This window comes from Lissotriton vulgaris, chromosome 6 (genome assembly GCF_964263255.1).
Source record: "Lissotriton vulgaris chromosome 6, aLisVul1.2, whole genome shotgun sequence".
In the NCBI taxonomy this organism is placed as follows: domain Eukaryota; kingdom Metazoa; phylum Chordata; class Amphibia; order Caudata; family Salamandridae; genus Lissotriton; species Lissotriton vulgaris.
This window is the reverse complement of record NC_141694.1, coordinates 1,604,145,925-1,604,171,192: the sequence shown is the minus strand read 5'-3', so window position 1 is coordinate 1,604,171,192 and position 25,268 is coordinate 1,604,145,925. Positions and strand designations below refer to the sequence as shown.

At 43.1% G+C, this 25,268-nt stretch overlaps 1 protein-coding gene across 1 annotated transcript in view; it reads right to left on the bottom strand.

Moving 5' to 3' along the window:
- LOC147709194 (uncharacterized) overlaps nt 1–25,268 on the bottom strand; it is a 575,919-nt gene that overhangs the window by 116,891 nt on the left and 433,760 nt on the right. Inside the window, exon 21 of the mRNA XM_086925447.1 lies at nt 8,795–8,981. Coding sequence (XP_086781573.1) covers nt 8,795–8,981 — 187 coding nt within the window. The remainder of the gene's footprint in view (nt 1–8,794; nt 8,982–25,268) is intronic.

The window sequence follows — 25,268 nt, the reverse complement described above, 5'->3', positions numbered from 1 at the left end:
GCCTCTGCTATGGGACGCCTAAGATAGGCTGTAAGATGTGGGGGTCTCTAGTTGGCACAGGTAGGTACTTGTGACAAATAGGGACCCTTGCCTCTAGTCAGGGTAAGGGGGTACACTCCTAAATAACTCCTGCTCACCACCTTGGTAGCTTGGCACAAGCAGAACAGGCTTATCTCAGAGGCAGTGTGTAAAGCATTTGTGACCACATATAGTAATCCAGTGACAACACTACAGATGGACACCACACAAGGTTTTGTATTAAAAATAAGTATACTTTATATAGATTTACCACTAGACCATAAACGACAAAAATATACAATACTGTTACTTTAAAATGGTAGTTTTAGATTAGTTCAGTTCAGTTTTTAAAATGCGACACTTTGCGTCAATGTACCTTACGATGCGTTGCGCTTCCACAGCAAGCAATGTCGCAGCAATGGAAATGCGGCAAAGTCCCGCTGCAAAGAAATAAAGACATGAAGATCTTCCAGATCTTCCAGATGTGGCATGCTTCTCCAGACATGCGAGAGGTTCTCGGTTCGATGCATGGACTGCAGCAGCGACACTCTTGTTCAGAAGTGCAACGGCAACAGCTTCAGCTGCGACATTCTTCTCCCACATTTGCATGAAGCTTCCGCATGATGCGACAACTACAGCGGCAACATCCTTGTTCAGAAATGCGACGGCAGCAGCTCTGACAGCGGCGCGCTTCTCGAGGGATGCGAGGCGCTTTCCTTGATGTGGTGCATTGCGACAGTTCCAGCGGTGACAACCCGGTTCAGAAGTGCGACAGCAGCGACGGCGACATGCTTCTTCCTTCTTGCGAGACTCTCTCGAAGAGGTGCAGTGCAACAACTCAAGCAGTGACACCCTTGTTCAGAAGTACAACGGCAGGCAGCAGCGACGGCGACCCGCTCCCTCTTCGTTGCGAGACTCTTCTATCGATGCGGTGCAGTGCGACAACTCCAGCGGCGACACCCTTATTCAGAAGTGCAATGGCAGCAACAGCAATGGCGACACGCTTCTTCCTCGTTGAGTCGCGCTTCCAGCTCCTTGCGACACGCAGTCCTTCAGAAGGCCCAAAACAGCAGCAGGCACTTCCAAAAGAACTCTGGGGAGCTAGGGGTTGAAGTCTGTTGTCCCTGAGACTTCAGCAGGAGGCAAGCTCTATTCCAAGCCCTTGGAGATCCTTCACAAGTTGAAAGCAAAGTACACAAAGTTCCTTTCTCCTTCCTTTGGTAGCCAGGCAACCACTGCAGGCCAATCCCCCAAGCAGCACTTCAGCTTAGGGATAGTCTCTCCTCAGTTTCTTCAGGTTCCTCTCCTCAGTAAAGGTTTCTTCTTGTAGTCCAGAAGTGATCTAATTTCTTGGGATCAAGGTCCCAATATTTATACCCCAAAATCCTTTGTCCGCTGAGGGCAGAGGAGCCTTTGCCTAGTCCAAACCAGTTCTGGAGCACTCTGTTTACATGACTCCTTCTTTCCTTTCACAGTGCAGGGCAGAAACATCAGACGCCCCACAGGAGGTGGAGCCAGCATTGTGGAGGGAAAGCATAGCTCTGGAGCACTTTGTTGACATGATTCCTTCTCTCCTTTCACAGTGCAGGGCAGAGACATCAGACACACCACCGGGGGTGGAGCCAGCACTGTGGGGGGCAGGCACTGTCCTATTCAGGTCCCAGGTGCAACTCCTCCCTCCCATCTAGATGCAGCTCTCTCTATTGACCACTGGGCGGACTCATTCTGTCTCCTGGAATCCCCCAGCACTGTCACTCAAACTCCAGACAAGGACTACACAACCTAGCAGAGGCAGGCTTGAAAGGTTAGGCAAGAAAATACCTACTTTCTAAAAGTGGGATTTTCAAACACAGAATGTTAAAACCAACTTCACTAAAAGATGTGTTTTATCATTCTGAGTTCAGGCATACTAAACTTGAATTTCTACCATGTTCTCTGAGTCAGTTAGGATTATATAATGTAATAATTCTAACAGCCCATTGTAATAGTGAAAAACTAAAATGGCTGTAATTCACTATTAGGACATGCCACACACATCATGGCTTGTCCTGTCTTATACTTACAATGCACCCTGCCCTTTGGCCTACTACAGGGGTGACTGATATGAAGAAAAGGGAAGGTTTAGGGACTGGCAGGTGGGTGCACTTGCCCAGTCAGCATGACAGTACCAGACTGCACGCAGGCTCTGCAATGGCAGACCTTAGACACATTTTACAAGGCTGCTTCTGTGGGTGGCACAACCAGGGCTGCAAGCCCACCAGCAGCATTTGGAGTTACAAGCTCTGGGCACACTCAGTGCACTGTAATATGGTCTGACAAGTAAACCAAACAAGCCAATCATGGAATCACTAATCCATACATCAATTTACAATAGGAAGAGCATATGCACTTTACCACTGATCAGCAGTGGTAAAGTGCCCAGAGTCATAAAACAGCCAACAACAGGTCAGAAAAATAGAGGAGGAAGGCAAAAAGTTCAGGCATGACCCTGCAAAAAGGACCAAGTCCAACATTGGCCATGCCGGTACAGTCATCCCAGGCGGTTGACCCATCGAGCAAAGTACCAGAGACTCCTACGTCCGTGGACACAATATGCCCCTCGATGACCCTGACGACAAATGGGACAAAGTCCTGGTAGCAATCGGATACTCAATATTTTCTATGGAGAGCATTCTAGTCTCCCGAGTAGTGGAGCTAGGATTCCATCAAGATCACCGATAGAAAGTGACAGAGTCACAGAAGGGGAAAGGCCCTAGACATGCTGCAGCCACAGGTCGTGACACATCAAACTGAAATCTGAGATCTCGGGCACCGGGTGCTAGTGCTTGAAGAGAGGGCTGGAAATGCTGAAAAAAAATGTTGTTGGATCCTTCCTGGACAATTTGTTCAAATCCTTCACCACCACCTCAGACTTAACGCCATTCTTCTCGCTGGAAAGGGCTCAAAGAGTGCCAGTTCATACACTCACTTTGGGGGCACCACCTAACCCCATGTCCTCCACTTTAAAGGCAGGGACACCATCCTGAAAGCTGCCAGGCTTGCATTGCCTCTGAGGTTTGAGAAATAGACAATAATTATATTACTGGACTATACTCAAGAGGTCAAAAATCAATGAGCTACTTTTCTGGGGGTGAAGAAGAGGCTCTGAGAGCTCAACATCCAAAACTCCTTGCTATTTCCGGCACACCTCAAAGTCCTTAAGGACAGCAGATCCATCTTCTTTATAACCTCCAAGGATGCATGGGACTGGGCAGGAAGGCACCAAGGAGAAAAGTCTGCACATCTGGAGAAAGGCTCCACTGCCTCGCGATAAAAGTACCCAGGAGATGTCACCAGACCAGGCGGAGCCTTTCTCTGTTAACTTTGACAGCCACAACCCCTGTGCTGGAATAAGTGATCAAGGACCGCCATCGTTCCCTTAAGGCGGTGGCATCCCTAGGAGACAGCGCTAGCAACTAAGAGAGGGAGAGGGGCCCATATATATTCTTGTCAGACAAAGACTACACAATAATGGAAGGCTCCCAAACAGACACCCAAACTCCACCACTGGTGACCCCACAGATGGCAGATGACATGCAGTAACAGAGAGAATCGCAGGCCACAGACACATTTGATTCTTGTGCACTATAAACTAACTTGCACCGGACAGTTCACATGACATCTGAAGACTGTGACCTCATGGACTTTCACCACATAATGACAGAGGTAGGCCCCTCCCAACCCACCCAAGCCATCATTACCGAGCCCCACTTAGACCAATATGTTGAAACCTAGGGCAAACCCTTCCAAGCCCATCACCCCTTTATGATGGGCCATTGTCCTAACGTTCTTAATGTTTGATGCTTAAGTCTGGGAGTATTGCCGTTAGCAGCAGACTCCATGAGTTGTTGATCCTGTTTGTCCCCTTGTTTTCCCAGTTCACCTCCAAACTAATCGATTAGATAGTCAGGTGACAACCACAAGACAGTAAATGGAGGGTTTTACTTCCGCAGAAGAGAGGGCTCACCGGGACAGCTGACCCCTCACCTGGCTCACACAATTACACACTAGACAGACACATCCACTAAGAAATCGTTCCACACCCTAAATGCTTGTTATATACACACGGCTTGAACACAGATTTTAGATTACAATTTTGGAAATGCCACTTTTAGAAAGTTGGCTTTTTCCTGCCTTAGCTATTTAGTGCCTGTTGCTGGTACCTGGGTCACATGACTGGGTATTGCGGACATTTGACCTTTCTTTATTCCTCTTAGACAGACACACACATACAATAGGGGGCTTAGAGCTGTCTGAAGGTGGCATCACCAGCTGGTCAATCTGAATCAAATTTGGTAAACGCTTGCATTGACAAATAAGGTCCTGCGCATGACATTTTAGGCACATCTATAGAGGAGGAAAAAAGTTAAAGTTGAGCCTAAAAAGTATTTAGCTCCCATGCAAAATGTTGCTGATCCCTACAGCCCAAATCGCTGAACTGATGTTCACCGAACTTGACACTCAAAACAAGTCTAACACATACAGACGTGCAATCTTTCCACACTCAGACAATGTATACACATGCAGAAGTGTAAACTTCAGTCACTCCAAACAGATCTAAAACATTTCGCTGTAAGCTTCTCCCACACAGAACAGGTCCTGCACTTGCAGAAGGACAAGCTTTTCTCACTCTAAACATATTCATGAGACCCAAAAGTGCAAGCTTTCCTTACTCAAACACGTCATGCACTAAGTACAACCTTTGCAAACTCTAAAGCTTTCAAGGACATGCAGTTGTGGGTTATTCCCTCACTCAGATTAAGCCTTACATATATGAAAGTGCAAGGTCCTGGCACTCAGGATATGTCCAGGACATGCAGAACGACAGGTTTACATCACTCAGAAAAGGCCTAACACATTCAGACCTGCAAGATTTTCACACTGAGACCAGGTATACGCATGCAGAAGTGCAAGCTTCCTTCACTAACAACAGGTCCTGTAGTTACCTGAGCTAACTATTACTTACAGCCCTGCAATGCACTGCCTATGACCTCACGTATTACCTCATGACATGGTCAGTGACATCACTGAAGACATCTCAATTGACATCACTGATGACATCATCAAGTGAGTGTGTTTTGTAAATGTTTTTGAGACTTAAAGATATATACAAAGCTACACCATAAGTCAAGTTACTATTCTCTCTGTACTACTAATGAGTGATACTGTTTCTAACACAAGTCATCTGAGTGGCTTTGTGACTATATGCATCAGTGTGCCAGTGGCTGTATGGCTCTGTGAGTGGGTGTGTGAGTGGCTGAATGGGCGACTAAGTGGGGAAATAAGTAGCTGTATGGGTAAATAAATAAATGTGTGAGTAGCGGTATGGGTGAGGAAGTGGCTGAGTGAGTGGCTGTACTGGTGGGTGACTGGGTGTGTCAGTGAGTGGCTGTATGGGGACATGAGTGGCTGTGTGAGTGGATGTATGGGTGGGCGAGTGACAATATGGGTGTACAGATGGGGGTGTGTGGCTGTATGGCAGAGTGGATGTGTAAGTGGCTGTATGGGTGAGTGAGTGGCTGTTTGAGTAGGTATTTGGTTTACTGAGTGGGTGATGGGGACTATAATGGACAGTGAATGCCTGTGTGAGTGGTTGTATAGGTGAGTGAGCGGTCATCTGAGTGCTTGTAAGGATGAGTGAATGAGTGTGTAGTTGTAACAGTGTGTGAGTGGGTGTGAGAGTAGTTGTATGGGTATGTCAGTAGGTCTGTTGAGATTCAGTATGGACAAGTGACTGTCGGTCTGAGTGATTGCATGACTGATTAAGTGGATGTTTGAGTAGCTATATGTGTGATTGTTTGGCTCTGTAACTTGTTGTATGGGTGAGTAAGTAGATGCATTAGTGTCTGAGTGTATCTGTGAGTGGGTGTACATGTCTGAGTGGGTCTTTGAGTGGGTACATGAGTATCCCAAGGCATCTGTGAGTGCTTGCGAGAGTGTCTGCGTGGCTCTTTGAGCGGGTGCATAAGTGCCTGTTGTGAGTAGGTGTGGGTGTCTGAGTGGGTCTTTGAGTGGGTGCATGAGTGGCTGAGTGGGTCTATGAGTGGGATTGGGTGTGGGTCTGTGAGTGGGTGTGTGAGCTTCTGATTGGGTCTATAAATGGGTGTACCAATGACTGAGTGGGTCTGTCAGTGTGTGTGTGAGTGTCTGAGTGGATGTCTGAGCATATGTGTGGATGTGTTAGCAGCTGTGCGACTGACTGGGTCACAAGGGAACCACACCTGCCACTTCACCCAACAAAAATCCACAGTTTTGTGCAAAATATCTAACTCAACTGGAGTTCTTTCTTCTGGTTAATTAATACCTGCTACCTTGTTGGGTAAATGTCCAGTGCATATTCAACACTACATCTGTGTGATGGATCACAAGAGATTGTCTCCAGTGACCTTGTGTACATTTTGGGAATGTGATTGTTCCTCCTGCATCTTTTTCTGGAAATTTGTGATAACATTGATGCTCCTAAAGAGAGGACAACAAGACCACAAAGAAGTAAATCTCCACCAAACAAGGGTACTTCCCCGTAGCTATTTAAAGTAAGTGCTTCTTTGTTTAGTGGAGATCACTTCATATTCCTCAGCATGAAGAATGTGTCACCAAAATTGGCATGGGGCGGCTTTCAGGAAGCTGTCGATCAACCTGGCAAAAGGCAGGAAGACCTTTGCAAAATTTGGATGGGGAGGCCCGGCCAATTATTAGAAGCAGCTGCATGCCCTCCTCCTCCCCAGGCTGTTTTCGGCCCTGAGGATGCATTCCTCAGGGCATGGCCATAAATCAATAGAGAGGGGACCCATGTGGTTCCCCTCCCTTGGTTGAAGTGTTGGCAACCAATCAAATCTCTGCACAAGATCAGGAGGGTTTGCGGAGTGTTCGCATCCCTAGATATACAAATGTGGGTTTCTTCTAATAACTCTAAAACTACTGAATGGATTTACACCAAAAACAAAAAGCCCTTTTTCTGGACCACAAGTTAGCTTTCTGCCAATTTTTCTGTAATTCCGTCCAGCAGTTTGGGCTGTAGATGTGTTCAATGTCACTATGGGAATTAACATAGTAAAAGTATTTTTATTGACCCCCCCCTTTTCTCGATCCCCACTTGATGGTTCGCCCCAAACTTTCCAGGCAAGTTGTGTGTTCCTCAAATGGCGCCAAAGATATAGGCAAGTTAAAAAACCTTTTCCTATGGAAGGTAGGTCGTGACATTTACTACCCAATAGCGGCCACCAGTAGGTAATGTTTATATATATATTCACTGAAAAAACCATAGGTTTCACACACGTTATAGTTAGCTTGACATTTCACTCATACAAAACCATTGAAATTCCCCCGTTATAGTTAATTCAGCTAACTATAACTCGCGCGCCCGCAATGCACTGCTGATGATTTCACATATTACATCACTCATGACATGGTCAGTGACATCACTCATGATATCACTGATGACATCTCAAATGACATCACTGATGACATCATCCTTGTGAAAGAGTGGCAGACCTCCTCTCACCCTAATATAACCTTTGATACACACATTCAAAAAAAGAAACTAACATTTAAAAAAAAATGGGGATACCAATACCAGTTACAACAACCTATTCAGTAATTCCAACATCTATATACGCATCCACTCATTCACCAACAGTTCTATATAGTCACTCACACATGTACTCACTCATCATATTTACTCAAAATCTCACTTATAAATTTAAACCGAAAATCCACTATACTTCATTTGGTTAGGCCCACTATCAATAGCTCATGCAACAGCTGTGCAAATCATAAACACACCGAAAGAAATGCACATGAACTCACCTTAATGAAACAAATGCAAACTGTACATGCTGTAAATCATCTTACAAATGAGAACATATGTCACATTACCCATAACACTTTGACAGAGAAGAATATGAAGGAAATACCATTTAAAGGTCTGAGAAGGTGTTGTTTAATTACATTTTACTTTTAGGTGTTACATATTGGTATAACTATAGTGAGCTCATGATTAGAGTTATGTTTTGCATTGTTGATGCTGCAAGCTGCACTAGCTGCCAGCAGGGTCATAGCCATGCAAAGTGCAGTGACATTCAGGCTCATTACCCAGATTATTGCTATTTTTCACTATCAAACCATGGCATAGGAGGCCATTTGATTTTTTGCGTTAGAAGTCATGGCAACCTTAATACTCCACTTGCTGTCGGTCTTCTGTCCATCGAGTAATGCAGCGAGTTTGCTTAATTAAGTTAGTTGTGTTAATGCAACTATAGTGATTATATGTTCTTATAGTAGTCAGTTACATATTTTTGGGATTTTAATAAAATAAAGGTAGACCAACACTTAAATTAAACATATACAAAATTATAATAATAACAATATCAATGTAAATAGCTTTAAATGCCATCTAGAGTGTTAACAAATGTGATTCAGGGTGCTATTCTTTCATCTAGCGGTAGGCAAAAGGATAACAATATTTTCTGTAGCAGATATGAGCACTAGGAACTTTGGAGCTCTGCTGATGAATCTGTGCATTGCCCTGCATTGAGACATTTCAGTCAGCTGATGTTATTGACATCAGCTGACTGAACGCACTTCTTTTTAAGGTCACATCAACTTAATTTGAAGCCAATGAAAATAATTTCTTAAAAATAAAATTACACATAGTATACATGTCATCTGCCCCTAGATGAAGGGATGAAACTTGCATTTGTCAGTAATAAAGAAAAGGCATGTAGATAATATGTATTACCTTCAACGGATGAAGAGCTGAAGTTTTTGTACTTGCTGATAACATGTAAGTAACTTGTTATGTACCAATGAGGCGTATCGCTGGAAACGTTAATTCTGTATTCGGCAAAAGGCCCTCCATTGGAAAACTTCTTGAACTGGATGCCATAGAATTGGTTTTCAAAGCCATCTTGCAGAAGTTCACCAAGCTGTTGTCAAGTGGGAAACAAAGAGCATTGTAAAGCAGTGACAATGATGCTTGATCCTCCCCTTGCTAGTTAAACAATCCACATAATTTTGGCATGGCATGATAACATATGTATATAAAAGAGCAAAGAATATTTACCTTTTAATCGAAACTTCTCAGTTGCCATACAGTGACCCTACATGTAAAGCTGTGCTGTTCCTGCAGACTTTACAAATTAGAAAATTGGTGAATCTAAAATTTACAGGACACAAACTTGTGTAACATAACCGCTCACAAGGACACATTTCTGAAAGCAGTAGTGAAAGCATTTGCTTTTACAAACATCACAAAAAGATAGCACTAGCAGGGAATGCCATACACTTTCACTATACAGACCATGTACCCTGATGAGTTTTAATTGTGTTATCAAACACTTCTTGCAACCGATATCTTAAAATTTTCAGCAGTCTGAAAGGGTAACCTTAAGTAGGCTGCTGCATCCCACTATTGCCAGTTACCCAGTGTCGACTCCTCCGCTAAGGCGGAGGAGCGCTGCCCCACTGCTCCAAAAGAAAAATACAATGATAATAACATATCTTTATTATCATTGTATTCTTCCTATGGAAGTCAGTGATGGTCAGGGTGGGGCTGGCAGCACAGGACGTTCGCACTCCGTAGATGCGCTTGACTTGAGGCTGGCCAAGAAATCCTGCGCACTTTGCATGTTCCCCACCAAGCTGCATTACACAGCCTGGTGAGAAACTTGCAAGGCGTCCCTGTACCCGTCTGAGTGCCGAACCATGGCACTCAGATCAATCGCTCAGGGGAGCCTGCGCCCCGGGTGCCTCCTTCTTCTGCTGCCGGCCGGTACTGGAAGATAAAGGATGAGAGGTGTTAGAATCAAAATGTAAAATTGTTATGTTACCTGTATTTTACTCTGTTTTCATGTCAGCATTATATAGCTAAATTATGATGTATGCATAGTTATGTATATGCATTTAGTAAATGCAGTTGTTACGTCTGCTATGTTGACAACTGTGTCGCCATTTTAGCTCCCGAAGACGCCATTTTCCTGTTTATATCGAAACTGTTATTTGCTAATTTATGAGAAATAGTCTCTGGTAAGTTTCACTTCTCTAATGCTGAAAGTTGCTCTTTAACGCATGCCTTTCTTGCTGAATAGAGGCCTTCTCCCACCTGTCTAGAAGGGGGGATAGGCCGGTCGACCTTGAATAGAAGATAGCTTGTACCAGGCTGCTGAATGGAAACTTCTGCTCTGTGCCCCCATTGTATTACGACAGCTAGCAGTGTTTTTCCAAAGGAAATGGGTCTTAGTGGGCTCCGCAACATACATAATGTAACTTTATGCTTGTGAGAGCCAGTTTCTTGTCTGCCACTATAGGAGGGTGTTTCGACTGGACTCTACTGCAGTATATTTTGTGAATAAACTAGTTTGCTAGTATTCTCTACTGCGTCATCGACTCTTCATTAGAGGAAGGCTAGAGGAGGTTGAGAGTGACCTGGGTGACCTTAATCAGGTCACTTCCTTCAGAGGTGCCCAAAAGTCATTTCAGGTCAGTAATTTTTTTTCTCCATTCGAAACTCCCTCCCGCGACGCCACTTCCGCCCAGTAGCAGGCACTACTGCAGTTACCACCCAGTCAGTGTTGTCATAGAGTTCAGGGCTGGCTCGGATTCTTCAAGTGTTTCATGGACGCGAGAAATCTTGGGCTGAGCTGCAGTCAAAATTATAGCTCATGTAGAGAGGGCCTTTACATATCAGTTTAGCCGGTATCTTATGCCACTAACTCTGTTTAGACATTCCAGAGAACGTCTCTCATCTATCAAACATGAGCCCAATGTTATGGGTCTGTGCAAAAAAATGATTATAGCATCCCCAAATTTTAGAGATCAATATGAGCATAGGGGTGCAGCCTAACATTTTTCATTGGGGGTTAGGGTGGCCTCCGTCAAATTGCTCACATGTTCAACTATTTGGACGCAAGCAATGCTTTTTACAAGCATGACTCACAAGGAAATAATGAATCACAGAGAGCAGCCAGGAAATTTATGGAGGATACCAAGATTCAGAAAATTACCACCAGACAACATGATTTGTTCAAAGCCCCTGTTAGAGTGGCGGAACTTAAAATGGCAATTGGTGATCTTCAGCAGATACGGCGACTGTATGCGTCTGTATTCCTGCATAATTTTATGCCAGGCATATTACTGTTCTTAGGTCGCTATTTATGACTGTATTGCATTAAATTTATACTAACAATCTAATATCACCCCTCTTAAAGAAAAATAAAGATCCACTCAATTCGGGGTCATATTAACCAATATCGCTTATTAGTGCTGATTCAAAAATCTACTCTAAGTTCTTTGCCTATAGATTCAAATCTTGGATTAATAGTAGAGTTGACCCCTTACAACAAAGCTAGATTCATATGAGATGCTACTCTTCATACAAACCTAGCCATCCCTGTTTTTGATGTGGCAGTAGAATTCAGAGTCCCTGCCGGCATGGTCCTGCTGGGCGCTGAAAAAGCACTTGAAATGGGTCTCCTGGCCTTTTCCCTGTTGTGTCCTGAAAAGTTTAGGTTTTGGCCCAAAGCTAATGCAAGGAACACAGCTAATTTATCATAACCTCTCTGCAAGAGTGGTATCTATGGGTGTGCAATTTGAGAAGTTTGCAATTATGCAGGGCACACATCAAGGCTGCCACCTATCACCTCAACTGTTTACTTTATACTGGGAATCCTATATCAAGATGTTAACTCAATCTATGCATATCCTACTTGTAGTTATAAATGGATCCATTGGGAAGGTTGTCACTTATGCTGATGATGTGACAATTTTTACATCTAATCCAGACATGGCATCACAAGCAATTGAATACGAAGCTAGGAAATATGGCATATTGTCTGGCTATGCCTAAAATAGAGGTAAGACTTAAATCTTATATAATGGTAAACACTTTGTCTAAGACTCTTGATTTGTAACAACAGCCACCTATCTCGAGGTTCAGATTACACCTAATATTGATAAGGTATTTAACCTGAATTATATTCCACCGATGAACAGTATTGTACAACTTTTCAGCAAATGGAAAGATGTACCTGCTGGTATTCAAGGTGAATATAACATCATAAACATGTTAGCTTTACTAGATGATTTTTTTTGTTTTTTCGTTCCCTATCTATCTGACCCCCTATTCATTTTTCATTAAGATGACAGACTATGTGTTGCAAAGTCATCCTGTGCCCTGGGCACCCACCATTTTTTTGATGACTGGAATTTGTGGGTACTGACTCTGACTATGCTCTGCCTAACCAGGCCAAGGGCTAGTTCTATGCTGAAGACATATGTAGAATACAGTAAACACCTAAATACACTAGGGCACACTATGGGATAGGGTACTCCTGTAATTGGCATGGTCTCCCCTATGTGGCCCTAGTACATATAGGTCAGGGGGATTGAAACTACCTTGAAGTTCCTAGTATAAAATATGGTAGGGCAGTTTAGAGGCCAGCAGCCTTTTTTGCACTTGCATGTGTACACTGTTGAAGCCTGAGGTCAATTTAAAAGCAGGCCTGTGTTGCATGACTGCTTTTAAAATGAAAATTGTGCCTAAATTCAGCTTTTATTATTTTGGGCCCTTTAAAATGGATAAACTACAATATTTGGAAATGGTGGGTACCCCCAGGGTCTCCTCTAGGTGTGCCAGGGGATCAGGTACTTATTAGAAGAATCCTTATAAAAATATTTTTATATTTCCTGGGGTTAGAAAAATTGCACATTTCACTCCCCACAGTAAAGTGCTTGTCAAAATCGACGTTTGTGCTAGGAGCACTGTGAAATGAGGACCTGTAATATCCTGATATATTCAGAACCCCTAAAGTCTTCCCTAAGTGCTCTAGGGGTGGGGGGTCCTGTAGATATAAGCAAGGCCCTTATAAAACCTATTTTATAGGCCCTGGTATTGGATAAATTGCCCCGTTCATTTTTCCATTGCAGATCCCCAGTGCATAGGTTAACATTGGAAGAGTTTATCAGTTAATACCTGGAGCAAGAAAAGCCCTAAAACTAGGATTAAAGTACTCAATAGAATGGTAACGATAAATCCAACAATATGGTATTGTTGAATTTGTTCTAAAAGGTGTAGACAAGAAGTTATAAGATTTTCTTATCAGTAAGCCAAAATTCAACCCTGTAGTGCTCCGTCATGATTTGTCAGAGATAAGTGGATTAGCCTGGCTGCTTTGAAGAGGTTATAAATGACCCCTGGGATTAGGAACCCTTTCGGGGAGGAGAGGTTGCTGGGCACAGGAATGCAAAAGTCAAGGGGAGTGGTAGTAAATATTGCTTCTCAAGGGTAGGAGGAGACAAGCTTTTGAAACCAATTTTAATTTACACCTCTCCCTTCTGCTCCGCAGCCAGATGGGGGATTAAGGAGGAATTCCCAGATGTAGGGGGAGTGGACCTACGCAGATAAATCCATCCTTTGGGCTGGTATAGATAGTTCTTCGACCTATGCTGAAAATTCTGACATATTGAATTTTGGCGGAATAGTGCTTTCTGGGTTAGCATTAATCCACACTTTGGAGGAAGTAGTCATGTTCAATGAGGTGCAGGGTGTTGCCTTGCACCTCATTGGACAAAAGTGCATTTCTGCTTGAACCCAGAGAACTCTGAATAAGTATCTGAGGGGGCCAATGCCTCTCAGATCTGCTTTTGAAACCTAGGAGAATCAGAATTGGCCCAAGCTGAAGAGTTTGATGTGCATTCACCAGGTCCTGCACTCTGAAAATTCTGCCTTTTGCACCATCTGAAACTACAAACCTGTGGATCAAACCTGCTTCAAAAGGACTAAGGAGAAGACTCCCTGTAAGCTACAGGTTGACAGAGCTCACTCGGACCATCACCACAAAGAATTCTCAGCATGGAGTGCTACCAATGGATTTGTAAGGGTTTAGTACAAGTTGATTGTGGGAACTGAAGTCCCTAACTTTCATGGACCCTCCTGGAGATTCCAGACCATTGGATTGTGTGTTGGACGCTTTGGAAACCACAAGAGGAACTTCAGGAACAAGTTCTAATGCAATTAAGCCTGCTGGAGGAGGCTACACAAGTCTGTTGAGAAATCCTCCAGAAAATTGCTAAGTGTGAATTTTTCCCTGTCACAGGCAACCAAATGTCCCAAAGTGGCTCTGTTGGTTTCAAGCGCTGTAAATTGTCTAATCTTTAAGAACACATATCTCTGGTTCCCTACTGTGGATTATTTTTTTTTGGCCGTCATTTTAAAGATACAAATATTTTGTTTTGGTGTCATCTTAAAGATAAAAATATTTCCTATTCTTATAAGTTGGTGTTAGATTTTTATTGTGTGCTTTGTTTTAATTATTTACTGAATTGGTATTTTTAAATGCTTTACATACCTGTCTTTGAAGTTAAGCTGGCCTGCTCGGCAGCCAAGCTAACAGGGTTGACAATGGGAATAATTTTCTGAGCCCTATAGCCTGTTAGTGGCATTATTGACAGTGGTAAATGCATATCTGCCACTACTCATAATTCACTTTCCAAAACTATGGTCCAAAAATATATGGCAAAACAGGAAACCATGGAGAGCTCTTTCTCAGCTGCAACAACCTCTAAGCAAAGGGGATGAGCACTTTCATGCCTAAAGTTTTATTTTTGGTCTTTTTTTTCAATGAGGCTGTTGCACGTTCTTGGCCTTTCTTCAACAACCTGGCCTCTTAGGGAACTCTATTGTGACTTAATATCAGCACCAGGAGTTTTTGAACCTTCCTATTTCAAAAGAACAAGATTTAAGACCCTACAGAGTTTGGAATGCTGTATCTAATACATTTCCGATCCCTAGAATTAAGACTGATTTATGGCATATTCCAAGCTTCCAAGCAAATAAAACCCACTTGCAAATCTGGGAGAGGAGAGATTAAATTATTTCATAATGGGGACCATAGTATTCTATTGCCCTACTTTCAATCACTCTGACAAAATCTATCCTTCAACCATCATTCTCAATTATAAAGTGATGATCTGTTCCTATTGCTCCTGTGGAATTATTAAATATTTCTATTATGGACCCTACCACACCCTATTTGTGTTATGGTTCATCATTGGGTCACACCCTGGTCCCTATAAAACAGAGCAGTCCATATCTAATCCCAGGTTCAGGGTGTAGTTAAGTATTTACAGATCAGGAATTACTTTGGAGGCCACATGGGCAATCATAACCCTATTACTTTTGTAGAATATCTGCTGATATCTTGAAAAAAGGGGCTTTATCAGCAAAGTGTATACTCTTTGTTTGGAGAAGCAGCCTAACAATATCTAAAACCTTTTGGATCAATGGTCCCAGAAGCTTCACAAAGCAATTTTAACCGAGCAGGTACAGCACAGATTTAACGTAAGTCATAAGCTTTTATATGTTTCTAGGCTTAAAATTCACCATTATAAATGTATTCAGGACATTTAATATAGATGCATAAATAGGGACATTGGGCAGATTCAAAACATTGTAGATGGTATACCAGCAAAGCTCACCCAGTTCACACGTTTATTACATGCCAGGCTGTACAGACCTATTGGTAACAGGTAAAACAGGAGTTTGGTCGGTTGTTAAAAATAAAAATTGCTATGTCACCTGAAGCAATATTGCTAGGATATTCTGAAATAATTTCTGAAAGATTCAAGGGTATTGTCTTTGCCACTGTTGTTCTTGCTGGATTACAGATTGTAGCAGAACAGCAATCCGCCTGATGTGAAAGAATCGTGATACGAATTTATGGATTTCATGGGGATAGAAATGGCCATCATTAATCTTGATAAAAAAACAACAAAATATGCAAGGATCTGGGAACTCATTTTTGATTTTTTAAATAGTTTGTAAAGGGAAGGGAAAACAAACCTTTTATGCCAAAATGCTTGGATTTATGTGTAGTATTTTTGTTTCTTAATCAATGATGTCTTTTGAGTAGTCTATGTGGGATATGCTGTATTTTTGTCTAGTCTTGATCAATTTAGGAAAAAAAGGTTTTGTTACCAAACCAAACTATAACATCATTTGAGCGTTGGGGTTTTCAATGAATTTCTGTTTTTGATTTTGTTCAAGGAAAAGGAAAAATGTATTAGGATAGTTTGGTATAACCTCAATGTTATTTTCAGTTTTTTTGGGGAATTTTCAGTAGTGTGCTTTAATTTTTGAACTAAATATCTGTTTGTTAATATATTTGTTAACTTTCCACTGGTCCAGGGTATCCAACAGGACTCTAAAATGAATAACAGGTCCCAGGGAAGTTTCTGTGGGGGTTTTACTTCTTGTTCTGGGTCCAGCAGGAGTACTGCATGACCTGGGAAAATTTCAAAAAAAGATGTGTAGGGTATTAAAGACTGATTTCTATTTAAGTTTGAGCTTAGGGATTTTCTTAATGTGTCAGTTAATGAGGATCCCTTTAGTCTTTTTTGTGAAACTTCCTCGATTTTTGGTATTAGTTGGTATTACAGTCCTGCTGCAGTATTGCAGGAGAACAATGAGAATACCACATACACACATTGTAAGACATTGGATTGGCTGACGTCACTGTCTAGGTACATTTAAATGAAGTTCCCATCCTTTCATCCTCATTTGCGATTAGCACTTTGGCGTTATAACATCTTGTGCTTGGCTCATCACATTTCACTTTCTGGTGTATCTCTGAACCTTTTTGTGGGTTTACTATGGCATTTGAAGATGAGAGGGAGCGGGAGATGGAGGGGTAGCAGGGGAAAACCCATCGGCCCACCAGGATGTCCTTCTTTTTTACCAGTCCTCAAGGACTAAATATTATCTTCTAAGTTTGTAATCTGTAATATCTGCAATAAGCAATTCTATTGGGGGACTTACAATAATATATAGTCAGGGGACGTCTGGCAATTGAAAGCACATCCATCGTGCAAGTTAATGTGGGAGTATCCCAAGAAGGACTATGTTTTTTTTTTATTTCATGTTGAGGCGCACTGTTTTTACTTTACAAATGGAACCCCACAAAAAACATACAAAAATGTTTACAATTGTTAAAAACCTATCCAAAAAAATGTATTTTCAGAATCACCTTTACTGATTTAAAAATAGAAAAATGTAATGTTTTGTAGCATTTGTTTCCTTATATTTGTGTATTATAATAGTCTACTATCACAATCTATAAATAATATTAAAAGGGACCTCTATTGTTATAAGTGTACGTACAATCAAACACATGACAATAGATTTCTTTGAGATTTTTCAAAGATTTTGCTTCAGCTTTCCATTGCTTTCTAAATGAAGACTGATTCAAAATTCTCGTTTGTAATTATAAATCAACATAAATCACTATTTGCATTAGATTATAACCGAAAAGTAATTCAATGAATTGTAATGCAGTACCTGGCATTACTTTGCATCAAGGGAGCATTTCATGATTATTCCTGTGCATCCATGTATGGATTTTGATACCAATCCATATTTACAAAGACTTGCAGATATGGATTTGCACTAACATCCTCTGCCTTCCTGAGGCTGGCATAACAAAGGAAAATGTTTTTTTAGCCTTAAAGGATATTTTATATTGCCGAAGGGACCCCTTGGCCACTAACATTTCACTGATTGCACCCAAAAGGTTGCCTACTCGCTAAGAGTCTGGTACAGGGTGATGGGCGTACTCAGTAGGTGCTTGGATGTGTAAAGTGAGTGAGGTCTCCCTGAAGACTTCTATATGTTTGCATAGGGTTTGCACTATAGGGACTAAGGGCCAGATGTAGGTATCCAAATACTGGTCGGAAAGGGCCGAAAATACCGATTTTCGGCCGTTTCGGACCGGTATTTGGATATTGAGATGTAGGGGCATGTTAAATTACAGAATCGGTAATTTTACTGAATTTGTAATTTTTCCGATTCGGTAAAATACAGAATTGGTAAAATTACAGATTCTGTAATTCAACATGTAGGTAGCACTGTAATCAGTGCTACAAGGGTTTAAGAATTCGTTATTTACCACCAACTAGAAGTTGGTGGTAAATAATGGAAACCCTTCAAAAAGCATTTTTTTTGCTTTAAAAAAAGTGCCATGTTGCAGACATACATGCCCTAAGGGCATGTATGTCAGCAACATGTGCACCCATGCACAATTGAGGGGTGCAACAGGGTGTCAAAGTGACACCCTGTCCCCCTTGCAAATTCGGTAATTTTACCGAATCGGTAATTGGCATTGATTCCTATGGGCCTCAAGGCCCATAGGAATCAATGGCAATTACCGAATCGGTAAATACCGATTCAGTAATTACCAAATCATTCCGATTCGGTAATTTCAAAAGTGAAATTACCTACATCCCATTTACCTACTCTTAAATACCGAATCGGTATGATTCGGTATTTAAGAGTAGGTAAATCGAGATTACCTACATCTGGCCCTTAGCCACCTAATGTGGATTGGGTGTTTGGCAGGTGTGAGATCTCCCTGAAGATCTCTGTACAATATGAAGTGTCTGCTCAGTAGGGGCTTGGGATCCTAAGGTGGGTTTCGTGTTTGAAGGGAGTAGGCTCTCCATGAAGACTTCTTGCTGTGCATTGTTGGGGTTGGCAACCAGCATCTTATTGATTTTGACCAAGAGATCACTTACTAGCAAGGAGTCTGGTACAGGGGGAAGTGTGTGTATGGTAGTGACTTGGCCACCTTATGGAAATTGGCTGTCGGAAGGGAGTGGGCTCTCTCTAAACACGCCTGTGCTAGGAGAAGGGTGTGCATGGTAGGGGCTTGCCCACCTAAGGGGCTTGATTGTCTAGAGAGAGTAGGTTTTCCATAAAGACATCTGAATAAGGTGTGAGGGCTTAGCCACTCCTATCTCATTGATTGTACTCAAGAGATACCCTACTTATAAAGGTTCTAGAACAGGACAAAGGCTGTCTATAGTAGGAGCCTGGCCACCTAAAGGAAAGTAAGAAGCTGCACAGACTACAAGTGGACAGCAAGGAGAAAGCAGTGAAAACAAAGGAAAGGGAAGAAGGAGACATAAAAAATGGGGGGAAGCAAGGAGAAAGCAGTGAAAACAAGGGAAAAGCAAGAAGAAGGCACACATAAAAAATGGGGGAAAGCAAGGAAAATACTGTGAAAACACAGGAAAAGCAAAGAGAAGGCACACAAATTACAGGGAAAGCAAGGAGAAAGCAGTGAGAATGAGTTAAAAGCAAGGAAAATGCACACAAACAAGAGGGAAAGTAAAGAGAAAGCAATGAAAACATGGAAAAGGCAAAAAGGAACACAAAAAATGGGAAAAAGCAGATAGAATGATGTAAAAGCAAGGATAAAGCATTAAAAAATGGGGAGAAAGCATGGAGAAGACAGGAGCAAGAGCAATGGAGCAGCAGAGGGAGAGCTGGGCCTGGAACCCGCTCAATGATATTGTGCTGTGAGTCTGGAGGAAGTGGAATCTCTGTGAAGACTTCTGTAAGAAGCAAAGTGTGTGCATAGTGAAGGCTTGGCCACCTAAGTGGGCTTGGTATCTGGAAAGAGTGGGTTATCCGTGAAGACTTCGGTACAATGTGTAGGATGTTTTTAGGGGCTTAACCACTCTCATCGAATGGATTACACTCAAGATATTGCCTACCCAAAAGAGGTCTGCTACAGAGTGAAGAGGGTGCTTAGAGGAAGCCTTGCAACCTAATGGGTCATAGGTGTCTGGACTGAGTGGGCTATGATGATTTCTGTACAAGCTAAAGGGAGTGCTTAGTAGAGGCTTAACCACCAAATGGGGCTTGGGGTCTGGAGGGAGAGGGCCCTCTGGGGAGACCTCTGTAAAAGGCAAAGGGTGTCCATACCACCTAACGAGGCTTGGATGTCCGAACAGAGTGGGCTCTCTGTGAAGTACAAGGCAAAGTATGTGGGCAGTAGGGGCTTGGCCATGTAATAGGGATTGGGTTTTTGCTGAGTGCTCCCATTGTACACCTGCGGGAGACAGAGCAGACCCATGCATTTTCTCTCAGAAGCCACTGCACTGGCTTCCATGGGAGCAATGGAGAAGCCGAGGCTGAAAACTGCTTTTGATTGCTTTGACCCAGACGGTTGTCCCTTTACGAGCCTTCCATTACTCTATGGGGGCTCAGGGTATGCCTACCCTGCCCCCTTACATTTTACTTTTTTAGTTTTAAGACAGAGACTGAGTTCTCATGTCCTGCAGTGGCAGCTTCAGCATCCCAGGTTAGGTTGCGGTCAGCAAGCAGATAGCTCTGCTCCATTTAGCTGCATAACCTACAACGTAGTCAAACATGCAACCTGTTTGAAATGGGATTCCTGGTTGGCGGAGGTATGCACCCAGGCCATGCAGGAATCGCAACTTTAGTCAGGGTAAGCTAAATAAACACTAAGGGGCTCATTAGGATGGCGGGCGGACTTTGTCCGCCCGCCACCCTAACGGAGAACAGGACCACCCGCCATAAGTGCGGGGGTCCCGTAGGGGGAATTAGGGTGTGCCCACCACAGTGGCGGGCACATCCTGTATTTTCAGTATTGTGGTGGGCGGTGCTCTCTGCACCGCCCGCCACAATACTGAAAATGACATGCAGCATTTGCATAACCGAAGCGGCAGGCACCGTGCGGTGCCTGCCGCTTTGATTATGTAAATGTGGGGGGTACCACAGGGTGCCCCCAGAGTGAAGACCGCCTGCCTTTCCATGGCGGCATTGCCGCCACGGAAAGGCATGTCAATTTGCCCGTTGTAATATGGCTGGCGGTGTCTAACAGACACCGCCACCATATTAATCAATTTCCGCCCTGGCCGCAAGGCGACCGGGGCGGAAAACAGGTGGGCGGTGTTTTACACCATTGTGGTCCCCCCCGCCATCCTAATATGGCGGGGAGAATTGGGCAGTGGATGTCGGGCGGATTGCCTCAGCCAGGCCGGCAGTGGCTACTGCCAGCCTGGCGGAGGCAATCCGCCCGACATCCTAATGACCCCCTAAAAGTCCGGGTACACGGTTCAAGCCAACCGCGGTTGATTGCCAGCCAGCTATGGGCCCGATGCAGGCCCTGGTGAGCAAAGTACCTTGCCTTGTCGCAAACAACTAGATGCATCAATGTAGAGGCCCGCAGGATGCTTAGATAAGACGAGCATCAGTCTCGGGGGCAGGTGCAAGAGTCGACAGGCATCAAGCAATGCGACGGAATCTGCCACACAGTCGAAGGGATGCCTTGATCTCACCAAGCTGAGAAGCGGTGATGTGCTTTTTGATGAGTGAATCTCTGGAGGTGGATCGCTCGTTCCAAGAGGATAAGCAGATTTTACTCTTGTAACCAGGTCGATGTATCGGTTCTGATACACACATACAACAGATGTGTCAAAATCTGGAATGCTTCCAATGAGCCAGGCACAGGAGCAGGGGTAGAGACTTTGATATCCCTGGGTCTCAAGCAACAGAAGGCAAGTCAACGAGCCCTTGGAGATTACTCGGAGTGAAGGCAGAGCCTAGCTGTCTTTCAGCAGAGTCAGAAAGCAGCAGGCAGCAGGGCAACAAACAGCAAAGCAGGCCTTCCATTTCAGCAGTCCAGGTGAGTCCTTTAAGCAGCACAGCAGTTGTTCTGCCAGAGCTTCAGTTACAAATCCAGTAGTGTCGGTTTTGGTAGGATCAGAGCCCCAGTATTTCTACCCATATATGCCTATGAAGAGGGGTGACATCAAAGCAGCTCCATGAAGTGCACACATCCCCTTTAAACCCAGACGTTTCTGCAAGGCTATCTGTGGGGGGGTAATCAGCCGTTTCTGATGTAAGTTTCAGCTCCCTCTCCCCCTCCCTGCCCTAGAAGGCTATTAGTATGCTGATGAGTCCCTTGTCACACCCACCCTTCCTGTGTTTGTAGCTGTCTAGGGGGAATGCACAAAGTGTAGCTGGCACCCAACCCAGACATGTATTGGAGACAGTATGCAAGGGAAACAGAACAATGAGAGCAGAGAAATGTCCACTTTCCAAAAGTGGTATTTCTAAAATAGTAATGTTAAATCCAACTTTACCATTAAAGAGGATTTATCATTACCATTCCAAAAATATGAAACATGATGCAGCTAGTCCTCTCTAAGCAGGAATTACAGATTTAAAGTGTTTTTAAGGAATTCCCAATGTTAGCCTATGAGAGGAGTAGGCCTTACAGTAGTGCAAAACAAATTTAGCTGTTTATCACTACCAAGACATGTAAATCTTAAAACCACATGTCCTACCTTTTAGTTACACAGCACCCAGAAAATTTGGGCTTCTTAGGGCCTACCTATATTTAACTATACTAATTCACCACTAATTCTTTATGGGTTCCGGAGTGGCGTGCTACTCGCCGAAAAAAGCACCATCAGGGGTAGCAAGCACTATATAAGGCACACCTTTTTCCCTCTTCTATCCCTCCAATATCCTTCTGAATCCAAATAACTGACTAACATTTCCACCACTCAAACTACTTTCATATATCACTATACTAATTCACCACTAATCCTATGGGTTCCAGAGTAGCGTGCTACTCCCCGAAAAAGTGCTTCAACGCCTCGTCAGGGGTAGCGAGTGCTATATAAATGCCGTAGGGGTGATCTTTGGGCAATAAAAAGGAGGCTTAAAGCTTGGCAAGTGGTTTAAAAAGTCGAAGTAGCAGAAATCAGCATAAACAGGCCCTGCAAGGGCTAGCCTGAGACAGGTTTGTAAGGCTACTTGTGTGGGTGGTATAATCAGTGCTGCAGGCCCATTAGTAGCATTTAGGTTACAGGCCCTGGGTATATGATATACCACTGTAAAGTGTTTAGAGTCCTAAATTCAACACAAATGAGGTCAGAAAAGAAGGAAGAGGAAGGCAAAATGTTTGGGGTGACCCTTTAGAGAGGGCCATTTTCCAACAGAACCCAATCACTGAACTTAAAAGCAAGTTATCCGGAGGGCTATAAAAACATACCAGACTAGAGTCTAGAAAGAGCAAGACGCAGAAATCCAATTGACGGGCCTCTTCCTGTTACGAAAAAAGAGTATGACATCTTGCCCTAGCTGTCATCAACCAAGCCCCATCCTACATGACAATCAGAAAAAAGCTCACGGCCCATACCTTCTAATCCCCATAACTGGGTTGTTATATCACCTGCCTCCCCAACATTAGTGCCGCTATGCAATCCCACATCACTCACTACAACTCTCCGTCCTCCTTTTTTCTGTTTCCTTCCTATCACTCCAACCGCACTTCTCATCTATAATCTCTCCCACCATGCTTCCAACTCTCTAGCTGTTTATATCATTCCATGGCTCTATAGATAGGTTTTTACATAGTTGGCATTTTCTTTATGTTTAGGTAATGTTGAATACAACAAAGGCCTTTCTGTATGTTAACATAATCTTGTTTTGTGCATTAGGCTGGTAGAGAAGGCATGTTTAAGACACTTATGCTAACAGAAACTTGCTATAACTGCAGACTTACAAAAGTAAGGGACTCATTAACAAAAAAATTACGGAGTGTGTAGCCACAAGCCATTTTGCTGCACCGAGCTGAGTCATTTAAAAAGCACAGTAATAAGTCATATTAACAACAATACGATGCATGTGTGCTTTCCCTTGTGCTGGTGCACAATGGGCTGCACCGGCACCCTTGTGTCATGCTGCAAGGGCCCCTGCTTTGAGGGGATGGCATTTTCCTTTTTCTATGTGGCTGCATAACGCAGAAAGAGTAAAAACTATCAAAATAAAAGTATTTCTCCTCATTGTGCCACTCCTATGCCTCCCCCAGGGAGGCATGGGATTCTGACACATTCCCAGCTTTACAAAACTTTGAAATTCTGGCCGTATTTACAAGGCAATGAACAGTCATACAGGGCTACTTTATGTGGATTTGTAAATATGGGCAGGCACACTACGCCATTGGTGCATCAAAAAAAGTGATGAGCTGGCGGTGCAATGGCCGTGTAGATGAGGCTCTAAATGTGTTCAATATTTCCATATTTTTCAGTTAATCATGATAACAATTCACAGAATGGATTTTCCATTGCACTTAATATTACACAATTTTCTGGATATACGCTCAACTTTTTTTGGTTCTTTTGATACAGAACCAAAAATGATAAACAGGCAGCAGTTTCTGAGTGCTTCCTGAAGGTAGAAATAATGCATTGTTTACCTCTCATGTATAACAAGAGCAGGAATTGAGCACGGAGCCCCTCTTTGTTCCTTAGACCATCATATGGTAAAAGACATAAAAGGTGCCTGTGTGTAGGGTAGAACAAGGCAGATGGGCAGATTGCTAAATGGATGATGCAGTTTGAATATTTTTTCATCAGGCCTAAACACATAAGGGATATGGAGGCTATAGCTGACTTTGTATATATTTATAGAGATATAGAAGCTGTACCATTTTTAAGGGATCAATGAACACAGGTTAAGTGTAAGTAATGTGGTCCTGGGGGGACCAGTAAAGAGAAGAGCTAATATGATCTTTATGCTTGATGAGGTTACCTTGGGCATTATGGCGTTAGCATGTAACAAGGCCACAGGGCCCAATGGGATACCGCCCGGCCTGTTTCTGGATGATATCGAGAATTGAGGCCCAGCGATGACGATGGTCCTTAATGCTGCTGTGAGGGTTGGCACCCCATCCTCATAGTCCATTGTTTCAGTGTTCAAAATGGGGACAAGGACAACGCCCAAAGTTACCGGTCAATATCCCTCATTGACACTTCCGTGAAGGTCTTGTGGAGGGTGCTTTTAAATAGGCTGATGTTGTGGGCAGATGGGAATAACATAATGTCTGAGGCACAATATAGCTTTAGGCCAGGTAGATCCACAACAGACCAAAGCTTGAATCTGTACCTAATTATCAGCAAGTATACTGTTGCTTGGCCCGAGTCAATTCATCTTCCGTTCATTTGCCGTACTGCTGCCTTAGACAGGGTCAATAGTGAGAAGTTGTGGAACATGCTTATTATGATGGGGTGGACCAGGATGTTGTGTTTCTTTTAAATGATCTACATACCAACACCACAGCTTCTGTGCAGCATTTTGAGAGCTCAGCTTCAATCCAATTTTTTAAGAACCAGCAGGGGGGTTAATCACATGTGTATTCTCGCCACATTCTTTTTTACCCTGTCTTTTAATGGTCTGGAGCAAGCTCTTCTTTTGATAAAAGCTGAATGTCCAAAGATGAGAACGCAGTAATTTTCAGTTTTACTGTATGGCGACAATACAATCCTCATGTCAGGGACCGCCGTGGGTATACAATTATTACTGGATACCTTTGTTGTCTTTATGGCTATTCAGGGCCTTGCAT